The following is a 26,955-nucleotide window of genomic DNA, read 5'->3' as shown; positions in this document are numbered from 1 at the left end:
GTAGGAAACTAATGCCTCTACCAGAGCAGCTTGCACTTAAATTATAATGGATTGATTGGCCTGCACTCAGGCCAACTACCATTCTCACAAGTTGCTATTTTGTGGGTTTTGCCCAGATGATCTAATAGAGCATTTGTAACTAATAAGCATTTACATGAATTTTGTTCTCAGTTTGTTTTTCTCCCTATTTTAAGCTAAAAATCAATGCAGACTTCTGATTTTTTTTTTTTTTTTTAATGGATGCAATATTTCTGCTCTTAGCTTTCTGTATGATAGAGCTACTATGGTGCTTGTGGTCAAACATCAGTCACTGTTTCCTACAGAGAATATTTTGCTCCTGAAGTCAGATTTGGCACCTCATAGCCAGTGAGTGAGCAAGAGCAGTCACTGTCTCTGTTTGCTCTGCAGGGGGATGTTATCTAGAGAGATGGCCTTGGCACGTCACTTCTCTGTGGTACCAAAAATAATTTATAACTAGAAGACCCATTTCTCTATTCACTCCTGGCTAAAACAACACAGTGTCTTGTATATGTGTTTTGGTTTTGGGGTTGCTTTTTGACAGCTTCTTAGCACTTTCCAGCTGATGATTTGCACAGATCCCCTATTCCGGGCTATTTAGGCAATGTGATGGCTCTCGGGTAGCTGCTGATGCAGGCTGTCATCATGATCTGACATTTCCTTAGTGGCGCTAACAGGAAGTCTGCTTCTGTAAAGGCCATGAAATTTGGGGCCCCCTGCTTGCTTTCCTTATAAATCTGAGAATATTGATTCCTCTAAAGCCTCTCAACAAATGCCAGAGGGAGAGGCGGAAAAAAAATAAATTAACAATAATTCCCTGCTCCACTTTTTTCTTATCTCTTTCTCTCAACCTGCTGAAGCTGTTTAGATGTGTGGGTTTTTAGCAAACATTCCCTTTATAAGTTATTGATAGAGATGTTATGATGCAGTAAGTTTGCCAATATCTTGCAATCATTTAAGGAATCACTATAAAAAAAATAAAAATCAAGATGGATTTCTGATTATTTTTGTAAGGCTATTTTAGGAAATGCATTCAGACTTGGGACATGCCCAAACCACTTAGAAGTAAAAATATTCCTTGTGCCAGGGTTTGTTTTGGAAGCAGGAAAAAAAGGTGCTGTTCTGAGGTTCAATGCCTAGGCTGGCTTTTGATGAAAGAAGGATGACAAAGAGGTGAGGTGACAAGACAGTTGTAATTAAATGTGACAGTTTAAGGATGAACTGAAGGGTTAGATCTTATTCAATGACTCAGCAAACTGAAACGGCCTGAGTGTAGTAAGTAAGGAGGAAAGCAACCTTGATGTTATTATCCCCTGCTTCCTGAGGGATAACCAGGAGTGATGAAGCCTCTCTGTTAGGATTAGAAGCAGTTTTACCTCTAGCAATCTAATGTGATTCTCCTGATGTTATACAGTGCTTTACTTAACCTCAAAGTACTGAGCAGTATATGCCAGTTGATACAGAGCAGCACTCTCAGGTAGGTTTACTAGTTCTCTTATCATCCTAGTTAGTGTAACTGGATAAGGCAGCTTTCCCCCAGGAAAAATGGTACCAAGGGAAAAGAGGGCAAAATAAAGCGTAGTGGATTTTTTTTAACAATTCCATAGCAGTGTGCAGTTCCATTTGCTTATGCTAGTTTTGAAATTGCCCCAATTTATCCACTTAGAAGAAATTAATTATTGCCAATGGAAATCACACTGGTTTTGCATTATATGTAAAAAATGAGCTATTTTGGATGCTCCAGCAGAGCTTTTTTAAAAATAATTATGCAGGCCTACAATGGATTCTTTTTGCCCCAAAGTAGCCTGGCAGACTAGCACATTGTAATGATGTAAAATATTTGGTTTTCTGTTTACATTTTCAGGGATTTTTTTTTCCGCCTCATCTTAAATGAGTGCCATGAATATTTTTTCTAGCTTATTGCAGGATGACCCTGGTTCAATCCTTCATTATTGCAGCATTTTCAGTATAGAAAAATACATACTTACCGATCCTTTTTGCCTTTTTCTTATTCTCTGGCACTCTTTCAATAAATATAGAGAAGATTTGAAGTTTTTTGTGTTTTTAATGTTTTGACAGCAAGTCTTTTAGCTGTATTGGTGTTGTTTAGATGCAAAGCAATAGAAATTACCAAAATGTCAAAAATGTAGGTGAGGTAAATTGTCTCCCATGCAACTCTAAGTTCAGTATCTGTTATCACTATCTCATTAATAAAGCTGGGTGTGCTCATTTGTGGTCCCTGCTTAAAAGCATGTCCATCTCATAAAATGCAGAAGCCAAGAAATTTCAGTTCAGCAAAGGATAAAAGCATAGCAGATTTAGAGGAAATATGGAATAGATTCCTGGAACTACCTAAGGTGAAACTTTCTGTATATATACTGTTATTTTTCTAATTAGTGTGACATGAAGTGTGCCTAGTTTCTGTAAGAGGTTTCTTGGTGTGGGAAGAAAAGCTTTGAAGTGCTTTATTTTGAGATATAATCCCTAAAATATTGGTGGGGTGAATGGTATTTGTTTTGGTTGCTGTGGCGTTTTTGGGGGGGTGGGACATTTTTTGTTTGGGTTGCATTTTATTATCTTTTTTGTGTTTCCTGTTTGCCTGGCAGGGTTTTATTTGGGTTGAATTTTGAGGATTTGGTTGGGTTGATTTTAATTTGTATAACATAAAGTGAGATCTCTTAGACAACTCCTCATCAGTGTACCCTCTCTGGCAACCTATAAAATGGCTAAATATTGTTTAAACATCAAATCCTGTTGTGTGCTTGCTTTGATTTTATATTGTTACCTACCCTAAGCTAAATAAATTAAATAATACGCACCTATCTTTCAAAGTAAGATACTTTCCTATGGCAATACTTGACATGAAAGTTATCTCTATACTGCTGGATTTGAAGATTGTTTATCTCTTGGGTTTTGAGCATGGATTTCAGAGAGACACAATTGTGCTTCCTTTCCTTTAAGATGCTTGCTGGTTATGTGTTCCATAGATCTTCTCAGCAGTCTATTAAAGACCGCCTGGATAATGTGGGATTTTATGCCTGTGTGCAATTAGACTTCATGGTTTGCTGAAAAGAAGATATTAAAAGAATGAAATAAGAAAAAAAAATCCAATAGACCAGTGGTATCTGCTGTATCCAAAGCATAATGGTTTGTCTGAGGTTTTTGTAAGTGGCAAGAAAGATGAGAGTCTAGATATGCAGAATTTCTAAAGGAGGGTACTTTCTTCTTATACATGATAGCTGAGTGACTTGTGCACACAGTCAGGATATAGGAGGCACAAATTCTTTTCTGCCTTAGAGGATTTCAAGTTATATCTCTCATAATCAGACGGACAAAGTGTCTGATGGGAGAAAAGCAAGCTGCTGGACCCCTGGGTTACAGCCCATGTTCCATTACATGTTTGAAAAGCCTATGCAAAGTGAAGTGGTCAGAGAAGCAGACTGGGGCTTCACTACCCAGAATAATCCTCTCTGAGCATTAACAGAGTCCCTGGGCCAGGATCACATGAGGTGGTGCTGCTAAGTAAAGAAGAAAACCAGGGTCAAATCCTCCACGTCCTGAACAATGGCTTAAATTGTTATGTGTTGATTATGTGTGTAAGGCTTTCAAGTGGTAAATCCAAGTAAATAGTGCCAAAAAACTGTTTTAATAATTAAGGAAAAAATTTTCCCAGTACTGCAGGCCCTCATCAAGTATCTGCTTTTGTTGCAAGGGCTTTTCACATAAAGGCACAGCACTTTACCCATTTTCTCTACCACTGTGCTAAAGAGAAACATTTATATGTCCAGATAGAGGTGAAGCAATTTAATTCAGGAATTTGAAGGTATCAGCAGCCCTCTGGATGAAAAGCTGGTGACCTTTGCTTGCAGAGACAACTACTAATAAGAGTTATGTAGAAGTCCTGCCTTAAGTCTTTTAAAATACTGTCTAACACAATAGTTAAAATCCTACAGCAGCCTTTCTATTCTTAGGGTTTTACCCATCCTGCCTGGACCAACTCTAGTGATAATGATGGACTTCCCAAAAAAGTAATCAAGGCTTTCCTTTCAATTCCATATTCTGTTATATAGCCTTAAACATGTCTGTATTGATTGATCAGAATTGGTAAAATTAATAATACAATAGTTAGGAGCTCTGAGTCCTTCTTTTATTATTATAGTACAGAGAAAATTGGGGAATACTAAGTAAACATCTAACCACAGTTACCTGCATTGGACTGGTTGGATTTTTGTTCTCTGTAATTGAGACTGCCATGGGTATGCACTAGATTACTAGTTCAATTTGTAAGAGCTGTTCTTTAGTTTGTTTTAATTGCCATAATTTATAATATATCTCCCAGAGACCTGTTACTGTCATACCACCTTGGAAAACCAAATGGAACTGGATTTGGAAGTTGAATGGCGAAAATAACAAAATCCAGAAAGCTAGAGTGACCCTTGGCTAGGGTTTAAAATGAATGTGTACAGAAAAATGGCTCTTTGTTACTAATGGCAAAGGCAAACAAAAAGTGAACTTTGCCAGCCAGCAATTCCTCCTGTTCCTCCACAGCTGTCTGCTTCCTCAGGGCTATGCTGTCTGTCTTTATGTGAAATTTTCTCAGGTCCAATTTGTCCACGCTTACCAAACATCAGAGGGACGTGCTGTTTGAAAATCCCCTCATTTGAAGTAGTCAGGTTTCTGATTTGCAGAATTGCTAATTCTCCTCACTTCAGCTGAGGGAAAGTGGTCACAGCCTGTGTTTTAAAACAGTTGCCCTTCTAATTTTATCATTCTACATGTGACCAGTGTTCTATAAAATGTATGGTTTTGTCTAATCTATTTTTCATACAAGAGTGCTGGTAACAATTCCCTTTGCAGGGATATCAATTAAAAATTAAACAATGGTATCAGTCCACCAAAACAGCATTATGTGCTATAGTCTTCCTTTGTGAAAGGAGAGTAGTTCCTAACTCTGCAGCAGGGTATGCAAGTGTGAATCCATGAGCCTGTGACAGCTCCTATTAACAGCAAACAGACAGTAACCCAAGGCACTGGGCAGTTTACATATTCTGCAGCTAGAGGAGTTTCTATTTCTGTTATACTCACAGGTATAGAGAAAAAATTAGAATGTGGAGGAAGCTGTCTTTTAGCTGATAGAAACATGTGAAGCAGCAACATCTCGTGCCATGTGTTAGGTTGGGAATTGTACCTCAGTGGTACAACTGTGGTCTGCAAAGCACACCTGTTTGTTGTTTTTGACAAACAACTGGATTGGGTTCTAGAACAGGTGACAGAAGAGGATGGCTTGAGGACTGCAGCCCCCTGAAACTTCCTGCCACTTCAAAGAGCTTTTATGGTACATTTCATTGTCGTTCTCCAATGAAAGCTTAAAATCTATCTCCTGGTAGTAGATTTGGTACCTTCCCAGGAATGTGTACATGGAAATAAAAAGGAACTGATCTGCCAGGTTCTTCCATGAAAGTTGATCTGGAGGACTTTACTCCAAATCACAGTGTAGGCAGGAGAATATGGATATGGGTAATTGTCTTTATGGGAAACATCAAGGATGAGGTAAACATGAGTTCCATGGTAAAACTGTGGCTGAAACACTCTGCTAGGAAGGGTGGGTGTCCATGGGTAGGAGTTAAGTATGCCATATAGGTCTGTTCAAGGCTCTAACCTGCCTCTCCTTTCAAGAAAAATGATTTCTTGGAGAAGCGAGACCTTTCAAGAAGGAGTTGGGATAAGGCATACTGATCATGCCAATCCTGGAAGGCAGACCTGAGACATTTAAAAGTAATTGTAATCACAATTTAACCTGCCACCAAAACCTCAGATCCTTGGATGCTTTAAGTGCCAAGTGGCAAAAAGCAGTAGAAGAAAAAATTGAGCTGATAGGAAAAAGTGTTACTCACTGGAAGAAGCTTTTGGGAAAATCGCTTTAAACAGGACTTTTACTGTATTTCCAAGACTGTCCTTATTTTTCAAATAGATAAAGTTTGAGAATAAGGCTGGGTTGTGTCTTTAATTTTGTTTGTTAGTTGTGGGTTTGTGGTTTTTTTTTTTTCTTGTTTTAAATATTCTGCTAGTTCCCGATGTTTGCAAACGTAAGAGATGCATAAAGATACAAGGCTTACTCCTTGCTTTTCTTTATTTGACACCCCTGGATTTCAGCAATGATTAGTTTTGTGTTTAGAAATTACTGTGATGCTGAGAATAAGAGGATTTCCTTTTTCCCCTTCCTGCTCTGTCACTTTTTGTTGCTTACTTTGGGAAGTGTGGTATTTTGACAATCCTCATATGTGTGCGAATCACCCTCTTACATAGTATTTGACATTGCTCATCTGCCTTCATACAAAATAACAAGGAATGAAAGCTGCATTAATTCATATGTCAAGGCTAAAAAAGGCTTTAATTTTCTATTATGGGGGTAAAGTCACTGGATTTTTGGTCATCCCTTGCACTAATGCTAAATATTTGCCGGTGTTTCTTAAAGCTTTACAAAGCACTGACCTTAGGCTTTTTCTGTGGTTGGATGTCTTAAAGACTTTTTGAAGTGCAGGCATCTTTCAGAAATGATAGAGACTATGTTATTCAAGTTGAAGGATGTGTTTTTCTCTTGGTTTTGCATTTGGTCCATGCATCTTGTCATAGAATATTTTTGTGCATGAGAAGTTGGAGCCAGTCATGTCATATTTTCTGTGTGTGCATACTTATTGGTGTGCATGGGTGCTGCTGATAGACCAAATAAGAAAATGCATGTAACCAACTGCTAGGGAAAAAAAATCTCCAGTATATTCATTACATTGAAATTAAAAAATAAGCTGTTATCAAAAGCAGCAATGGGGAGAGAATGAAAGCAAAATACTGGCTAACTATCAGCACCTTAGTATATATAACAGTCTGAAATTCCTCTGCACACAAAGGAAGATAATTGACTGAATAAAACTTGAGAAATGGAAGAATGTGTTTGGCTCTCTTCTCACTAATTCCTAAGTGAAAATCATGCATAACTCTTGCAAGTCAGAAAACTTCACACCTTTCAAAACTGGTGAATTGCGATCAGGGCTATTTGCTAAGCTTAAGCCTCCCATTTTATCCAAGTTCTGCAGAAACACACTCACAGACAAAGGAATAATGTATTAGAATTATGCAAACTCATGTGTTAAAATGAATTTTGAATTTATTTACTCTTGACATCTAGTCATCTGTAATGAAATTTCTGAAAACTGACCTTCTTTATTTTTTCCTGTGGAACGGCTCTTGCAACACACTAATGGGAGGCAGTGGGAAAGGTTGGCAGTTTCTGTGCTTTGGCCAGACCAACGGCACAAAGACCATGTAGGCATTGCTACAACATCCTTGACAGTGCTTATGTGATATAAGAAAATCCTGCCCTACTCAGTCCTAAGAAAGCCTTTTTGAAACTTCTGCATTTTTACTGTCACATGCAGAGGATTCAAATATCAAAGAGGCATTTGCAATGCCACTTCCCTTGTGTAGGTACCAGAGTTTTACTAGGCAGAATAAGAGTTTTTTTGTAACTCCAGTCCTTCAGATGTGCTTTTGAGTCTGTTATGTCCTTCAGGTCTTGTGGTTAAATGTAAATAACCACATTTCCTTGTTTTTATGAAGTATTGGACATGTCTGAATGAAAAGAATACTTTTTATGTCAGTTCTCTGGTTCTGCCTCTATGCTTTCCCATAAATGATACCTGCAGTACTGCAGATCAGAAGGTGTTATGTGGCACTCTGGTTTATTGCCAGTTTCTAGGCATCCCTGCAAGCTATGCAAGGTAAATGCATGGAAAAAGTGAGTCAAAGGGAATGACACTATGTGCAATCCACAATTAGGCCTGGCTCCCCTCTTTTTCATATCTGGCAGTGACAGACCAGCTTTGTTGCTACTTGAGAGGTACTACCAATACAAAACAAGTAAAGAAGGCAGAATCCTGTAGTGGAGTCAATATTCTTGTTTTGAGGAATTATTGTGGCAGCATGAAGGAGCTGGAGAAATTAAACATGTCAGTAAATGAAGTGCTGCACCACAGGACCAAAGTCCTCAGTGGAAGAATAGACTTACTGGTATCTGAAGCTACACAGTAAGCACGGGTGAGATCCAATAGCAATTAAAAGCTTTTAAGAGATCACGGAAAAAAATTGTAATTTCCATTTCAGGGGAAAGCAAGTGAGCAGGCTCAGCAGTCCTACTGCTTCACTCCACCTGGTGCTCCTGCACGTGGCACTGCTGTCTTGTTCTGTACAGCCAAGCAAAACGACTTCTGCTTCAGCTTTGGAAGCTGAAACCAGCTACATGGTTTTATGTTTGTCAGGGAGACATACAATTTTAAAATGCTTCTTTAAAGGCAAAGGAAAAATTTCTCTCGGATTCCAAGTAGGATTTGTGTCAATTGATTTCTAATAGTTCATTGGGCATTTTTTTTTTTGTTGAACATGTCTCTCCAGTGTCAAAGGTGGGGTTTAAGTTTCATTTCAATCCTGTTTTACCATGGTGTGAATGGTTTAGAACAACTGCTGGTTTCAATTAGAGTTAGGTGTTTAGTATTACTTAAATGGTCCTTATTGAAAAGGTATATTTTCCATTTTGAAGTTATGCAAATTTCTTTTTCTGTGACATTGGAAAAAGTCAAGGGAAAAGAAAAGCTGCATTACCTTTTTTTCCTGGCATCTCTTGAAGCCATTACAGTCAAAGCAATCTCAGTAAAAGGTTGCAACTGGCACCAAAGGAACACTGCACCATTATTATTCCTGGAGTAAGAGCAAAAATAGACTCTCAGACTTGGGCACATTTTGTCTTCTCTCTCCTCTTCACATGCTGAAGCTGCTGCCAAGCCCAGCTGCTGCTTTGTCTGTAACATGCACCAAGTTGATTTTTCCCCAGTGCCCTTTTGGCTGACACATCTATCAATGCATTGGCTATTTGCACTTCAGTAGATACAGTACAGTATCAGTGCCACTGTCCTCCTTGCTGTATCTTCTGCTGTTCCATTACTCCCACACAGCAGCAACCTGCATCCTCCTCCTCCCTGATATCAAAATGGATTTATTACTCCCCGACTGCACATCTTACTGTCTCATCAATTACTAACATTAAACATCCTTCTCTATTACCTCAAAGCTGATGTCATCCCTCGTTGTATTCCTTTATTGTTCTTACTTGCAAAGTCCTGAGTCCCCTTTTTTATGTCCATGCCTTTCACTAGGAGTGTTTTAACATTTCTGAATTCATATCTTCACTATGTCAGCATTGCACCCTCAGCTCTTTGTCAATATGCTGTTCTGGATTTCAAGGTTTTACATGGTTGTTAGTGAAATTTTGGCTTATCTAACATTGTTAGAACCAATCACACTGCACATCAGGTATAACATAAAACATAATAAGAATGTTTTTAAGTAATATGAGCAGAGATGCTGGAGTCCTCTGATATGAGTATTTATATATTTTTCCAAAACTCATGATCATATGCTCAGGAGTTCAATTTTCCATGCATAGTTCCACCCTCTCCCCCCTTACGTCAATACCTTATAATTTCCCTTCTGTTTAATACTCATTTGTAATTTTCCTTGTAAAATGTTTACTCCTTTATTAAATACTTCTGCTTATAATGCATTCTCCATGTCTGCTTTTTGTGTTATCCATCAATAGTTTGTATCTCACCTACAGCTGTTTTCCTTTTCCGCATTTCACTGTCCATTAAATGGAATGCTCGTGTCTCAGTATTTTCTCATAATCAACAGTGGTCTTGCTTTAGGGTCACTCTGGATCTGAAAGTCTGTGTCACTTAATTCTGTTTTGTAGGCTGTCTTGCCTTCCTTCAAAATCTTTCGTTTTCATAAAACATTGTTACATTGGGCTCAGAACATAGAACACTTTCAATGGCACAGTAATGCACAAAACAGATATGAAAAGCTGCAACAAAGAACTTTATTTTCAGCCTTTTTGCTTGTTTGAGCTTGGCATGGAAAACAATTTTCTTGCCTTGCTTTTTGACCTTGGGCAAGAAACTCCTCTTGGCACATCTGGGGTTTTTTATTCTGTGAAATAGAGATGAAGATGCTGAGCATCTTTGAAAAGTACTTTCTTAGCTGCAAATAAAAAAATAGTTAAGGGTATTTTTTAAATTCTTATCATGCTTGTTATTCTGTGTGTCAGTCAGTGAAACAAGCAGAATGTCTATTCTTAGCAAATAATAATGGTGATAGTTGTTTTGACTCATCTGAGGTTTTCTTGAGTGGCTAAGTTGCTAATGGAACTGATGCTCTGGACTCCTACAGGCTTCTCGGTTTTTTCACAGCCATGTATTTTTTTTGCAACTGATGTACCACCTCCCTTTCATTCTGCTTGTTCTCATGCAAAGTTCTTTATCTTGATGTAGAGTCTGTTTCCTTTTTTGTGTCAAATGCAAGATCTGGCATTCGTATTGCTTGCTGTTAAATTGCTCTGTTTGATTCATTCATCTGGTAGAATTGGCTCCTTTTTCTTTTCTTGTTGTTTGTTTGGTTCATTTTATTTTTGTTGTTAGGAGGGTTTCTTCTAAGAAATAAAAGTATACCTTTTTAAGCTTGGAAAATACATGGTCTACAATGTCACATTACAAGACTGAAAAAGTTGCTTAGCTGTCTCCATAGCAGAACATTCCCTGAATATTTGCTGTTTGCACTGCAGGAAATAAAACTCTCCCAGATTACTTTTCACAGATTTCTTTTCATTTGGGGGATGGTCTTATTTTGAACAGTGTTGTTCAGTAATATCTTTGCTTGGAAGGATGCCAAGCTCATCCAGGGCAGCACAGGCAGCTCTTCCCATTGTAGGGCTTCCAATTAAACTAATGCTACCAGCTGTGTGTTCTTTTGTCTGCCCTGGACTATGCTGTGGTATTGTGCTTCCCACTGTATCTCTCCAGCAGAGCCTGTTGTCTCCATATTAATAGTTTGGGCAAGAGAAGGGGGGCTATGAAACCTTTCAGAAAAGAGAGATGTAAAGCAACTATGGTGATGTGAGTTATTGTCAGAAATGGGCCTTCCAACCTTGAAAAAAAATTGGTGTGGGGAACACAAGTGTAATCTCTTTCATTTAGATCATGGAAAAGTGTTTCACAAAGGTGTCAAAATATCATAATCACCAAAGCATAAGGGGAATCAGGCTACTAATCCCAAATTAGTCATGCAACAATCTTCAGATTCTTAGTTCAGTTTCAGGTCCTCTAGGTTTTGTTTCTGGGCATTGGAGGCAATGAGGTGAAGTAGGTGGGGAAAAATAAAAATGAAAAAAGAAGAGATGGATGAGGTGACATGAAGAGGAAAAAAAAAAATTATTTTGCCTGGCCGGAGCAGATTCTGAGGAGAAGAAAACTGGCAATGGGGGGGATGAAAGCCAATGCTCTCCAATGCTCAGGGCAGGAAAAATCAAATAGGAAAGAAAGTTAGACCCGAGATAGAAAGGATGGAGGGCAAAAGTGCAAGACAATCTGATTTACAGGGGGCAAGGAAAGCACAATTTTTATCAAATGTCATCAAGTTCAGTGTTTTATCCTCTTAACAAGAAAATTACCCTGGTTTATTTTGAGCTGGTTCAAAAAACGATAAATGCTAATGCTCAAGGTTTTAATATGTTTTGTTGGTGTTTTCTTTCCCCCCCAGCACATCTACATAGACTTCCAGAGAACACAGAGTAAATCCCTGTGATTTTATCAGGATGTTATCTTCTGATTAAAATTAATTTTATATTAAGCTGCTTTAAGACTCAGCCTTTTTGTTTCCATATAATTGCTGCTAAGCAGTAATTGTCTGCTCTGCAGCAGGCAAGCTTGATATTGAAAGGGTATCAGAGAGTATATGCTGCCTAGTAACTTTTCAAACAGTGCTGGTTAAGGAATAAAAGGTCTAGAAAGAGTGCAAGGGTGAAGGAACAAAGTAAGAGATGAAATTATCATTGTATACTGAGGCAATATGTCCTTCATCATAAGTTAGGTAATCAAGTGGAATCTACCAATGATTGCGCTTGACATGGAAAGTTTTCATTTTGCTGAATGGATTAATAGAAATTGCTCATGCAACACTTTGAGCAAGGATGCTGGCAGTAGATGAGATTTGGCTTATGGTGGTGGGAGTTCAGCACAAGTTAAAGAGAATATTTTGGAGGCATTCTTGGAATCTATGCCTATGTTTCCTTGCATTTCTTATTTTCCAATAGGCTACATTACCTTTGCAGACAGACATCCCTCTTGAGATGCCAGTACTCTAGAGGTCAGTTTTGTGATGTGTATCTAGCCTTTTCTCCAATGAATCTCACTGCCTAGCCTTAATTGATTTCAAATTCCTTTTTTCCCCTGCTCCTTTTCACCTCTTAGTATACATTTCAAACCTTTCTACTGCAGTGCTGCCTGTCACAGTCTCCTTTTTCCAGATCTATCAATACTACAGTCTCTATTGACATTTCAACCATTGGTACCCCGAAAACATCCTGTGCATTTTGGGGAGTATATTCAGGTTTACATCCTAACAGACATGGTATATAAAGCCACTCTTCAGCTGAATATTTGTGGCCGTGTAACTTCTTTAAAATGGTGGGGTGGTTCTAAATGTTTTTTAAAAAGTTCATGCTTCTTGAAAAGCTGGGAATCATAATTTTTCTGAGATAAAGCCTGGGCGCAATTATTGAGTGCCAGGTTAAAAACAAATTTAAAAAATCAAATGAAAAATAAACTGAAACCAGATTTTAAAAATATAGGAAGTTGTACTGCTGTTTCTCTGCCTGATGTGCTAAACTAGCAAGACACATATCCTCTTTGTGCCTCTGTAGAATACAATGGAAGAGCTAAAGGTTGGCATGCAGAAAAAAGTAAACAAATCAAGACACTTGTCCAAAAAGAGAACTTGTGGAGCCTTCTTTCTGTTTGGTGGCCTTTGTAAGCTGTGGTTCTTTCAAGCCCTGTAACTGAATCCTGCAAGCCATGGCGTCAAACTATCTTTCATGTATAAATTGTGCTTCCCTCCAAACTTGGCAGAATCTTAGTTCATTTTTTCAAGGCTCAGATTAATTATTGCATTTTAGTGTGATGGATTTAAGGCTACCATAATTGGCAAAGCTTGTATACAGGAAAATATCTGACCCAGAAAAGGCTTTCAAATGCTTTTCAGTATTAAAAATTCCAAAAGTGGTTGTGGTGTTTTGTGCAACAGAGATGCAAATGTGCTTTATGGTAATAGTTTTTAGATATCAGAAGTTTGGATTATTTTTCCCAAACAAGGAAATCCCAAGGCTTAGAAAGGACAGCTGCTAAGGCTAAAACAAGTTTGTTTTACAGTCAGGACAAACTAAAATCCCTTAAAGGTTAATTACAAGTGAATTTAAAATACTGTTAGTCTGAGTTGTGTATAATGTAGTGGCAGGAGGGAAATTTTTACTAACGTTTACAGAGAAGATGTAAATGAAGTGGAATTCTATAACCTTATCTAAAAAAGGAACAGGATAGACTCTGTTATCTGCATTGCAGAGGAGAATATTCTTTAAAATCCAGTCAATACTTTCCCCTCCCCCCACTTTATCCTTCTTTCCTTCTAAAGAGTTTTCAAGATACATTAAAAATGTGCTGTCACTCTTCTAGAAATAATTCAGCTTGAAGTCTTGGATGAACCATTATGTTATGAAGGAAAAATAATTTGCAAGAGCAGAATTGTCATCCAAAAGTGACTAAAAAGATTTATTGGAAATTGAGGCCAATCTCACTTGATCATGGATCTAATAATCACATTTCATTCTACTGCTTGCATCTGAGATTATGAACACCAAACAGAAAGACCTGTAGTTTATCCATTTAAACTTCTCATCACTTTTCATGGCTGTTTTCTTGTGAATACATTATCTTTCTGCAATGTACTCGTGGGTGGTTTGGGGAGCATTTAAAGATGACAAAGACAAAAAAAAAATTGTATTTAGGGAGTGAGCAGAACATCACAGTGAAAGAAATTCAGATTTTAACCTTATTCCTTACCCTTTGCAACAGACAATTTGCATGCTATGGTTCCTCGATCTTCATCAGCACCCTGAAGCTCAGAAAGAGGACCAGACAACAACATATTCTCAAAATGAACAAGAAACAATAGCTTATATTTCAAAGCTACATAGAAGCTGCCTAATATGCATTTATAGAGTCTCAGGTGTTTTGACCCTTGAATCAGCTGTGTATCCTGGTTTGGATGTGGATTAGTACAAATAGGGACTATGACTTTCTGGAATGCATTAATAAATCTTCATTACTACTGTATGGGGAAAACCTGAGACTCCTATGGATTAGATTTTTTTTCCCTGCCTTCTGACCAGACTCTGTTCCTGGCCTTTTGGATGGAATACAGAATAAATCTGAATATTCTTCCAGGGATCCTGTGATTCATCTGGTGGTTAATTGTACAGGCTCCAAAAGAGAGTAAGAAGATACAAAATATTTCTGTGGAAGACTGTATTCGCCTTCAACAGAAATCCAAGGAAGGCAAATTTGTCCCAACTGTATGGAGCCCTTTTGGTGACAAAGTCCTTGGAGCATGTTCAAAGCACAGAGCAGATGCACAGGGCAACAAACTGTTTAGTCTCCATCCCACGCAGGAGATATAAGTCAAGAGAGGTTTTCTTCCCCAGACTCACATTCAGATAAATAGCGTGGAGGCATTACATTACATGGATAATATGTGGAAAACATCCAGGAGCACTGATATTGAAATTATGTCAGCCTTGAAGAGGACATCCAGCGGAATGATGCTGAGGTGTGAGGCTGGCCCATGGGACCATGATTCTGGGAACAGGGTTCAGATCTAAGATTTGTTCACTCATCATCATCTTAGTCAAATCCCACTACTTTTCTGGAAGGAACCTGGTAGTTTCTAAATGACAGAAGATTAAAAGAACCGTAGAATTAGACATGTCTGATTATTTAAAGGGATCCTACCCACTATTTATGCAGGATTTAGCATTTTCAAAAAAACTAGTGTTAAGAGTTAGTCTGACTTTTTTTAACCACCAATTTAAGTGGGAGCAAAATTGGAGTGCTATCCAAGTCTCTAGAGATCCTACACTAGGATTTTTTCAGTTTGGCTCATCTGTTCACAGATGAGGGTGATGTGTTGTGATTCACTATTAGAAGAACATGGGAGAAATAAGAAAAAAAATTTCTCACATTCATATCAGTAGTTAAATCTCAGTAGTCCTTTTTTTTTGGGTGTTTTTATTTATTCCTGCTTTAACTTGCTCTTATTTATAGATTTTTTTTTTTGTTTCCTTTCTATATCACAGCAACTAGTAGTTATTTAAAGACCTCCTATTGTTTCCATTTTAGAGACACATTTGTTACCATGGCCATTTAAATTCTGCTTTGCTGGAAATGCTTGTACAAGCTGATAGCCTAGATGTAAATTATTTATTTCCAATTTAATTGGTATTGCTTTTTATTAAAAACATAATAGCATACTAACCACAAAATTTTGTTTTTTATTTTCTTTATATGCTTGCCAAACTAGCAAGAGATTTTACTCTAAAAGATTGCTTTTTTGTTACTGGCGATTGGCCCACCAGTGTTGAAAATTCAGAAACTTTGCATTTCCAAAAAAGACCAAGATAAGCTAGAGAGTTAAACATAATGCTGAGTACATGCCGGCATGAGCTATACATGCTGTATATATATATGTATGTGTTTACATATATATATATATATATATATATATATATATATAAAATGGTGAAGCACTTTAAGTTATCTTATTGATATTCTTCATATTCTCTTTGTGCAATGCTTAAAATAATGTGATCAGTTTTATTCCTTTAGCTGGTGAAGATGCAGTTGTTAATAACATCTGCTACATGATTATAAGGATGAACTAATATTTGGACAACTTCTGTTTAAATGTAGCTTATAGTTTGAATCAATATTTTAGAAACATTATTACTGAACTTTTGCTCTTCCATTGTTGAATTTGCAATGGAGCTGTACAGGTCCGTCTGAGTTTGGCATTTCCACAGGGCATGACTGAGGATTTTATAGGCACAGCAATATTTTTATTTCTCTACTTGATGGCTAACTAATATTCCTTGATCATATTGGCAGTAGACTAAATACCAGCTTGGAAATACAACCGAGCAGAGGGGTTGTAGTAAATTAAATTGCAACAGAGTTTTGAATGCCAAGATAGCATTCAAGTGTGTGTGTGTATATATATATATATATATATTCATATGTTCATATATATATATATATATATATATATATATATATATATATATATATATATATGAATATGTGGGTTTTTTTAACGTAGATGGGGCAACACAAAACTTGGATATTTCAGGCTCAGGAAAGGAACTCAACCAGGATCTCACATATGTGTGAACTATAGCTTTTAATCAATTGGTAAGATAGATACAGTTGAAAAATTTGGAACACTAAGAAAAGGATTTAATAAAGCTGTTACTTAGAGGGGAAAAAAGCTTAAGAAAACACACAGACCTCAGTTTTGTGCTTTTGACCAATGAACTCTTCTGCTGGAGACAACAAAATGGCTTCTTGGCTGAGAAATACTTCTTGAATATCATAGATGATATTTTACATATTGCATAGGCTTTACTTTGTGTGTGTATCTACTGCTGAAATTATATTTCTATTCAAAGAGTAATCCAATCAGTCTGATTCAGAGGTGGACTCTCAACTCAGGCACTGATTTTCTAGAAAAAGCTGCCTCTGAGATATTGTCCTTTTTCCAGCAGCTAACTCTCTGTGTATTAACTAGTCTCTAAGTGTGCAGGAGTCTATTTGAGCATAATTAAGTGCATATTGTCCCAGTCCAGCACACACAATTCTTATAAACATATCATGGAAGAAAGAGACACCCAAGCAACTTCAGTCCTGAGGCTGTTGTAGTAAATGTGATGCAGTGTTAAGAGAGAAGATTTTCATCCTTTATTCTGTTTGTTTGCCAGTATTAACATTCAGTCCTGTGGAGCTGAATGTTCCATGCTGTTTTCTTCCTCTTCATGTTTCAATAACAATTTTCATAAAAAGCATATCTCCCACTTCATGGCATTACAGGGAGTGGTTATCAAGACTCTGAAAGTTTGCCTGGAAATTTAGACATTTTCATTAAATTTCTATAATTCATTTTGACTTGGTTATATTTTTAAAAGTCAGATTTCAGAGACTGGAGGGTCACACCATATGTTTTATTTGAACAAGTGACACCAGAGGCAAAAAACTTAATATTTTGTTGAATTAGACTTTTGCAAAAGCTAACATTTATTTTATCCCTATCAATTCTATTAATATCTAGCAATATATCAACAAAAAATAGTTTTTTTTCTCAAGCAGTAGCATTCTCACTGGGATATGCAACCTAGATATTGCAGTCCTTGGTACAGGAAAACTGTATCAAGAAAGAGATTCAGCATCTCCCTAAAAATTTAACTTGACAAGCATTTTATCTTTGTTGAAAGTGATGATAAAGGACTGTAACAAGCAACATAAAAGATGAATAGTTATTAATATTGTTTTGAAATGTTCCAAATTTTAGAAACTTGCAAGCTACCAATACTTTTTTGTCCCATTACCAATCATATTTTATACTTTCCTGAAGTAGGATAGATACTTGCAATTATCAAAGATGTATTACCTTTAACCTAAAGTCCAGAAGCTGAGCTGTGTTTAGAGCATGTAACAGTGGGAGCACTTTATCCTAAGCCAAACACTTTGAAAGCTCTGTGTGGGAACATTCTCTCCCATATTTATCTGATGAAGGAATTCAGAAGGACTCACAGGCGACAAAGCCTCAGCAACAACAGCATGAGTAGGCCCTGGGAAAACACACTTGTATGTTCCAGATCTCTGTCTCTAAATAAAAATAATGCTCTGATTTTAGGAGACGGTGGTTCTCAGCACTCATGACTGGTCCTGTCCTTTGGCTTCAAAGTCAAACTCTACATCAGCCTGCATGTGAAACTCCATACCTCACACTGTAAATATTCCCATTGAGATCAATAGGTGTGTTTGCAAAGTAAAATATTAAAATATTATTCACTGTGAGTAAGAGCCATATGATGTGAGACAGCAGGTCTGGCACTTAAATATGTTTTTATATTTTTACGTGAATATATTCTCATGTGTGGGTTTCTTGTTTTGGCCTACACCTGTTTTGTGTGCAGAATAGTCCTGCAGAAGAAATAATTGTACAGTTCAGTATTAGATATTCATATGTAAACACATATTGGTTTTTACTATCCCATTACTCATTTACATGTGTAAATGCAATTTAACTGTTTGTGTAACTTTGTCAGTGAAAAATTGACTATTTCAAAATTTTGCCTTGGGTGTGTTCTGGGAAATAACACTACAAGTTCATGCTATTTCTTCATTCAAGCTCTCCAGCCTGTTAGAAACACAGGATAACCACTTGACTGACTCACAGTGTAACTCTTCAACATTATGGACCTAATGATTTTTAATTTCTCTGATATTTGTTGATTGCATCAACATTATTCATCATAAACACCATTATATTAATGTGGATGTCGCTGGCATTGTACTTAGGGCTATCTACTTTAACTAATAGGACCTTTAGTTAGTTTTAGGTGTTACATTTTGCACAGTCAGCTTTGTGTCTTTCTTAAGGGGGTGAGGAGAGTAAATGTGTAGAAATTATTCACTGAATTTTGAAAGCATTTTGCTATTTATAAGACCAGCTTGGGGGCGAGGGGAAGGTTGTTTTTCTTCTAAAGAAAAAGGAAGTTTTATGTGAGACCCAGAAGAAACTTCTTTTTTCCTTGGACAAGTTAATGCACATAATGCGATTCAGTTGTCTTCAAACATTGACAGCAAGCCTGAGCTGTTACTTCAAGTTTTCCCTGTATAAAGCAAAGATAGTATTATTCAAGGAGCTGTTGTGCTAGACTTTGAAGAGTGCTTATCTCCTTGGGTGGTCATGTTAATTCCGTAGCCAGAATCAGTTTTTAGTGTTTTTGAGAAGATCCAGTGATGAGTTTCATTTCTAAGGGAAAATTCCTTTCTGGATAGAGTGGACAGGAGTCTTCCAGTTTAGACCATGAGACACCTCAAAGGAGATAGACTTTGTGATTTTGATGAATTTTAGATCTGGATTACTTAATATGAAAATTTTTTTCCTTGATTGGACCTGCTGTGTTTCAGCTCCCAGTGTATTTCGACAGCAAAATAGGCCATGTGCACTGAACCGCTCTCACTCCCAATATCGCTGTGTTTTCTTACAGCCTGTGACCTGATGAACCAAGGCATCCTGGCCCTTGTCAGCTCCATTGGCTGCACATCAGCAGGATCCCTGCAGTCCCTGGCTGATGCCATGCACATCCCTCACCTCTTCATCCAGCGCTCCACAGCAGGAACACCAAGGAGTGGCTGCGGGCTCACCAGGAGCAACCGCAACGACGACTACACACTCTCTGTGCGGCCCCCTGTCTACTTAAATGATGTCATCTTGAGAGTGGTCACAGAATATGCCTGGCAAAAATTCATCATTTTTTACGATAATGACTATGGTAAGTATTTATTTATCAGGGTAATTTTTGTCAAATCCATAATCCTGTTGAAAATTGTCACGTTACGTCTTTATAGTCTTCCAATAGATTATGTTTTGCCGGTGAACATTTATGGTTCTGGCACCATTTCACAGCACCTCAGAGAAATCTATTTCTAAAATCCATCAACATTTACAGGTTTATTTGATAATGTGTTTGTTAGAGTTAGCTGATAAATCAAGATCTTACGTGTTTTTCTATTCTACCCATGGTTATGAAGCATAAACATTTTTAGCAAGCTCTCTTGTTTTTTTGGACAGTAGAAACATAAAATGACAATTCAAGATGCAACATATAAGATTTGCATTCTGTAGATTTGTTTATTGTGTGGTGAATCTCTTCTGTTTGTTGGCATATACTTTCTGGCCAGAATCCGAAGCGATGGTGAATGTAGGTCAGAGGTTTGGCAAGAACAAGGTGCTAGTCATAAATATAAAAGAGGTAGAAAGAAGTTCTCGAGAGTGAAGAAGTTGAGGAGGAGGAGGGCTTGGACAAGGCAACATTCCCTCTGTTTTGAGTTCATTCAGTGTTCCTGAAAGGTGCTGAATTGGTGGTTTTTGTGTGATAGAGTAAGTGTGACACAGATGGTGGTGTCACAAGACTGCACCATCCTGCCTGGTGAATCAGCCAGTTTTGGTCCAGATATTTTCTATAGCTGACAGGAGAACTTGAAAGATTTCTCCAGTAGGCTGCATTATCTTAACAAATTTACCAACCTTTATTTCTGTGAAAAATTGCTTTGCAACCAGACCTGTTTTCTTCAGATGCATCCAATATTCATAAGTAATCATGACTGGCCTGGATGAGCATTTTAAAACTTATGTTCAAAGTTTAATCTTTAAGTTATAGAAAAATGCTCACTTCAGCGATTTACTGTGCATAATATCTGGTTCATTCAGGTCAGGTGTTATTGATTTTTGTTCCCTGACTACATAATAAATTCTTAAATTAGAAGACTAAAAAGTGATGAATAGGAGAATTCTTCTCTATAACAAAGCAGCACCTAAAAGCACCAGCCATGGGATAGGGACCACACAAGAAAATACCCCTAAAAATCTAGATAAACAAAAACATCTAAAAGTCTCACAGCAGAGTATTTTTGTTCAGAAATTATGAGTTTGTGTATTTAACTGCCAGGTACTTATGAAGACAACCATAAACTTTTAATTTAAGGGGTATCTTTTTTTTTTTTTTGCATGGATTTTTGAGTTTAAACACCTCAAGCAAATTTTATTATTAATATATTTGAATAATTATATTTGAAAATATTAGGTTTAAGTTATTAAAGTTTAATTATTTAATTTAAAAATACAGTACAGACACCATGCTATTTTGTCCTTGATATCTGGGTAAGAACTTCATCATGGTGTGACTTACATAACACAGATGCCTGCCTGCAAGGAATTAGTTTCAGAGCAATAGCTCATTCAGTGACACATCATCCTCAGATTTGACCTGTGGCAACTATTTAGTCTCTGTACCAGCCTCTCTGGCATTCTGAATTCAGTAGTCAACAAGTAATGCCACACTAAACAAGAAAGCCTGGTAATCTGACTCTGATTAGTAATCACCATCACAAACATCAGGAAAAGGCACAAAAAACCCCCAGCATTCGGCATTTAGTATGTACTGAGCAGTCTGTCCCCTTTCTAACCATTTGTGTGGCTTAGGCATTTTGAGTGGGGGGGGGGGTAGGTTTTTTTTTTGGGGGGGGGAAAGGGGTGTGCATAGTTTGGGATTAATACCATGGAGAAAATTATTTTAAATGTAACCTGACTTTTAAATTAGCCTGTGACTCAGAGTAGAGCTATTAGCTGTGCAATGGTATGCTTCTTTAGACTATATCAAGCTAAATCCTTGATTTCAACAGCCATCCCAGGGCAGCAAACAATTTCTGTATCCTTCTTTTGCTTCCTACAATTTCTTTATAAAATTTTATGTTGCTGATTTCATTGATGGTTTTCCCCTCCATTTTTAATAACAAACAGAGCAGAATTTTCAGATCACCATCTCTAACCTCAGGCCTCTCACTCTTTCCTTTGATCACTGGCTCTCCATTTCTTCTTCTTGCTCATATTGGAATGCCCTTCTAATTCTTTGCTACCCTGTTTCAGGTGGAACCATTACATTTGACGCTGTGTTTTGCCTGTTCACAATCCTTCCCAGATTTTGATCTATGACAGCAGTTTTTCACAGACACATGTTGACATTTTTTGATTATTAGCCCCTAGAGAATAATCTTGCCAGATTGTTATAAATATTAACAAATTATATAACTTTCTCCCCTTTTCCTGCTATTATTGATAAACTGAAAGCATTTGTCATATGTTATCTTCCTGGATTCTCTATTGTCGAAAGCAGAACTAGCACAGAGAGAGGGACAAAGAAATTAATGGCATGAAAAGAGGAACTGGAATCATTTTTTTAGTGGATTACAGAGTGGATAAATCTGAATTCAGTATTAACCATCCTTTGAGCAGCAGGTTGGGCAGTGTGATGTCCTGAAATGCCATCCAACTCTAATTATTTCTTGATTCTGTGGTGTTTGAGAAAGCCATTCTTTTGATGGGTAGCTAGATGTGAAATATTTTTACAAAATAAAATTATTCAAGCATCAGTTTGAATTTTTAAAAAGAGAGTTGGCCCAAGAACTCTAGAAGACCCTGAGGAAGGGAACATTGCCATTAACTTCTATGCCTGTTTTAGAAAGAAGTCAATACTGCGCATGCAGATATGGAGTGGAGGTCCAGGAATAGTCCATTCATTTCGTCAGCATCAGTGCAGCTAAGATTGGTTGCAATTTCCTCTGGAAGACCCCGGTCCTGTACCTCAGCTTTCCTGAGAGGTTCTGCTGCAGTGAGACTTACTTATTTTCTCAGCTCATACAGACCTAAAATAAAATTCCTGCTAAAAGCTTTGCTTGGTGCAACTACTTGCAGTAGTTACTATTAGACATTTTAATAGAACACTTAGCATTAAACATTAAAGTAGGTGGGAGTTCGATACCTGCATTAGAATTGGTTTCATATTAGGAAGAGGTTATTGATATGCTGTGCACAGCTGTCTGCAAAGCTGACACCTGTGCAAGCAGCAATTTCTTGCCCTGGTGATATTTTTTCGTGTGCAGTGATCATTCCTTCTCAAGTTGTGTATCATAACATGAAGTAGGGTCTCCATAGCAGAAAATGACACTTCACAAAAAATGGGAATATAGATTCTGGTGTGTGTTCTTTTTTTTTTTTTTTTCATTGTTGCCATATTTTTCTAAGTTAGAAAATGTGGAAACACTAATAGACTGACTCCAGCCACCAGCAGAATTTCACTACTTTCCTTTCCAATAAATTATTTTGTATAGTCATTTAATTTAATTATTTGAAACAAAATACTTTAGTTGTATTACTGAAATTATTTCCAGCAATAATTCTGCTCTGTGGAAGAAAATAAGACTTTCATATTTAAAATAAATTTTCCTACAGTAAAATTGGGTTCTCATTCAAAGTACATACTGCACTAAACCAGTTGCCTTGCACCTTCTTATAAGCTGCAAACCTTTATGTGTCAATTTATCAAAATCAAAGGTTTTAAATCCTATCAATAGAATTGCTTTTGAATTTTATCTTGCAGTCTATCATACATTGCTTTTCATTATCAGAGAATTTTTATAATGGAAATGTTTTCTGCAGAGCTGAGAATAATTTCCCCTATGCTATCCTACTTAAAAATCTCAAATTCTGATTTTGAATATAAGTAGATGAGATTATTCAGTTTTACTCTTTTAACACTACTGTACTAATATCTACATCCTAGAAACTTCAAGTCTACTTAAAGATTCTTTACTGACAAGGAAAGTTAAATCTTCAAGAGAAGCAATTCTTTCATTAAGTCATAGCTAACTGGATGTTGAAAAAGTGAGGTAGAAATAAGTTTCTGAAATAATTGACATCTAAGTTTTAAAATTATGTTTCTTTTTCAATAAATTTGAAGATAAGCTGACTATTTTAAACAAAATAAAGGACACCTTGATAATTGTAAAAATCCTTATTTTCCTACTGCTGACTTCATTATGCTAAAAAAGACTCCAGAAAAGCCATAGTCCTTTTTAAAATGGTAGAGCCTCCCCAGATGTGGCAAGCACATTTCTCTCAGGATTTTTCATAGAGGTGCACAGACAGAAAGAAAGATAAAACGATTTCTATTTCTGCTCCTTGTTTTTCCTATGTAGAATGTGTTTGGAGAATTGTTTACCTGGGCTGATTGCTTGATTGAATTCTGGTAAGGATTGTTTGAGCCTGATGGCCAATCCAATCCACCTGTGGCTGGACTCTCCAGAAGAAAGTTACAAGTTGTGAGTTAGATATGGTAGAGAAAGTAGGTATGTAGTTTTAGTATCTTCCTATAAATAGTATATTAATGTACTATAGCATAGTTATAATAAAGAAATCATTCAGCCTTCTGAACTGGAGTCAGACATCATCATTTCTTTCCACTGGGTTCACCTGCATTTACAATACCCGGTAACAAATGTAAGGCCAACATACAGTAGGAATTAATGAGTGGAGATGTAAGAAAAAAGAATGTTTTAAAGTAGGCAGGCTTAGGTGATATTCAGTGTATTTCATTTACTAGAATTGTACCTTTAGTGTATAAATTCAGATTAAGTTTTGAAAATCAGAACAAGTTGTCTTTTCCCCAATCCTTGCACTCCTCAAGCATGATCTAGAGCAAACTCCCAATGCTGTCAGTCCCCTTGTATTCAGTGTGTTTTGCTCCTTCTGGTAAAACAAGATAGGGCCTGTCCAGGATATGACATCTGATTTTGTTTAGGAAAATTTAATACATGGATATTAAAAGCATTCAAGAACAATTCTGCACTTCTTCAAAGCCTGTTAAAGAGAGTCTTCGTGTGGAGATAAAGAGTAGGCGGCATGAAAAGCAGCAGAATTATGCAGTAGACTGATGCCTTTCTCAATCTGCTATTAAAATACTATCCACACAGTGTGTAGAAGCCAAATCATTTAAGCAGCCAAATCATCTCCTACTCGCTTCATTCTTGACTGCTCAGCTCAATGTGTAGGATCACTACAATGTGCAGAGGTTGTTTGTGCATCTCCTTCTCACAAGCAGATGTATAGACTGGGAAGCTCCTCCTCTTGTCTCAGTTCCTCCTTAGGAGCATCAGCACCCTTTCAGTGAAGGCACTTTTAGATTGGACACTGTAAATGTTTAACTTATCCCTTTGGAAGCTGCCAAGTTTGGATTTATAAAAAGAACCACTGCCATATGTAAACATTTTGAGCAAGTTTGCCAAGTTATTAATCTTTATGGTTTCAAGTTCAAAGCGAGCAAGATGAAGTTGGAAACAGCAAATCCTACCTGATCCACAGACTGGCACCTGACAGTGGCCAACCCTCAACATGAAAAAGACAGACACATTTCATGGAATTAAACAGTAATTTGAGACTACAATGTGTGAGCCCAGGCCATATAGGCCGAATGATTGAGCTGCAATCCCAGCATACTGTTGGGTTTTATCTCTGTGGTGTATCAACAAGGAACAAGCTTTTGCAATTTGTGTTTTACTCTTGGGGAGTTTACAACTCACTGTATTTTCCAGGAAAAAAATTAGATACTTTTCTGTAGTACTAAATTCTTTATGAAGAAACGGGTCAATCACTGCAAAAACATAGTTGTGAATTTCGTGCAGTTTACAGTGTAGGTGTCTCTGTATTTCTAAGATGAAAGACAGAAAGTCGAGCTGTTTGGAAACATTTATTTTTAATGTTTTGTTGCTGCTAAAGTAGAGAGAAAGAATCTGCAATCTTCTTTTTGAAAAGCTGAGGGAATAAGATTTTTTTTCTGGAGAATTAACTTTATCTCCATCCAGATTATTTTATTGTGATGATGTTAACATTTTAAAACCCTTCTGTAATTTATATTAAAAGAAAAAAATTCTTAACCCCACTTCCCTTTCCCAATTTTTGGCCTAACCTTGTGTATTTCATCCCAGCATGCTTTTGATATGCAGCCATCACTGGAGATCTACGAAATATTTACTGATTCCAGAGCTAAAATATCTTTCCTTACAATTTTTTGACCTTCCAACTAATACTGCAAATATTTGGCAATGGATATTTCCCATTCTCTTAGGTGTTAATTTAATTTTAACTTTTGTAAAGAAGAGAAAAAAAGCAAGCATTAAGGCTATGAAGGGGATTTGCTCTGTGAGGCTTCTGTAGGAAGCAGAGGTTGAAGAAGTAATTCTCAAGACTTGGCTGGAGCAGAAGGGAGGAGGTTAGCAGTAAGGAAGACTTGAGTGGGCATCTGTCTTTAAAAATTTCCTAATGGATCTCCCTTCTTTACCCTTTATCATATACAAATGTTCCACATTATTTCTGCACAAGGAAAGGATGAAGGCAGTGGTGTGAGGTACCTGGCCAGTAGAAGGTGTCTCAAGCTCAGTTTGAGAGAGGATTTTGGAGAAAGAGACAAAATAAAACATAATCTTAAAGAGACAGCAGTGACATTTGCATTACTGAGGAGTTCAGCCTAATTAAACAAGTCTGTGAAACTATGAAGATAAAAGAGCATTATCCCCATCCCTACCCCAGAAAGGCAGTGGTTTTCAAATAAATTGAGTGTAATTCTATAGAATTGGAGTGCTGTTCTTGAAAGATCCCAGCAAAACAGGGATTATACGTGGAATCTGAAAGACTGAGCTGCTTGCAGAAAGGCGACCTCCTGCATTTTAAGAGGGGTAATATTCTGAGATGATGTCCAAATGTATGTATGGGTCCCAAATTCCCAGCCTTTCCTTTAAAATCTGTATAAAACAAGTCATCCCATGGATCACTTTACTGCACACACATTTTCCAGAAATAAGTATGATGACCACTGACATAGATGTGCTTGAAACCATAACATTTTCTAATCGCTTTAAGTTTTAATGCAAGTTTAATAAAGACTCATAAAAGAATCATGCTCTCTTTAATCGATTGCAAATGCTTATAATTACCCTGAGGCTGTTTTCAGCTGCTTGATGACTATAATATTCTCAAGTCTGTCTCCAGACAGTCTTAAAACTGTTTATTACTCATCTGGCTCTTTGCCAGCTTCCCATACTCATTTGCTTCACTGTGCCTCAATAAACATGTAATTAATTCAAGCTCATTACTGAACTTTTTTTTTTCCATTAGTATTTATTACGTCATTCAGATAAGGAAAGGAGCATTAATTTTCATGTGTGTAACTTTAGTGTGTCAGGTGAGCACTTCTATCACTACTTGCATTTGCTGATTGACTTTACCACTGCAAATTGAGTATATAATTTGGGTGAGCCTTAAATAGTTCAAGTTCTG

The 26,955-nt window shown here is 37.0% G+C and overlaps 1 protein-coding gene across 6 annotated transcripts in view; it reads left to right on the top strand.

Annotated features, from left to right (window-relative positions):
- The window catches only part of GRID2 (glutamate ionotropic receptor delta type subunit 2), a 678,572-nt gene that overhangs the window by 374,625 nt on the left and 276,992 nt on the right, over positions 1-26,955 (top strand). For all 6 annotated transcript variants that reach the window (XR_003960108.4, XM_030271715.4, XM_030271714.4 and 3 more), the window contains exon 3: positions 19,277-19,561. Coding sequence is in view for 5 of the 6 variants with exons in the window: in XM_030271715.4 (XP_030127575.2) it covers positions 19,277-19,561 (285 nt within the window). In the remaining variant the exon portion in view is untranslated. The remainder of the gene's footprint in view (positions 1-19,276; positions 19,562-26,955) is intronic.

Source organism: Taeniopygia guttata, chromosome 4, assembly GCF_048771995.1.
Source record: "Taeniopygia guttata chromosome 4, bTaeGut7.mat, whole genome shotgun sequence".
NCBI classification, from domain to species: domain Eukaryota; kingdom Metazoa; phylum Chordata; class Aves; order Passeriformes; family Estrildidae; genus Taeniopygia; species Taeniopygia guttata.
Note: the sequence above shows the minus strand (reverse complement) of the source record. Positions and strands in the feature narration are given on the sequence as shown.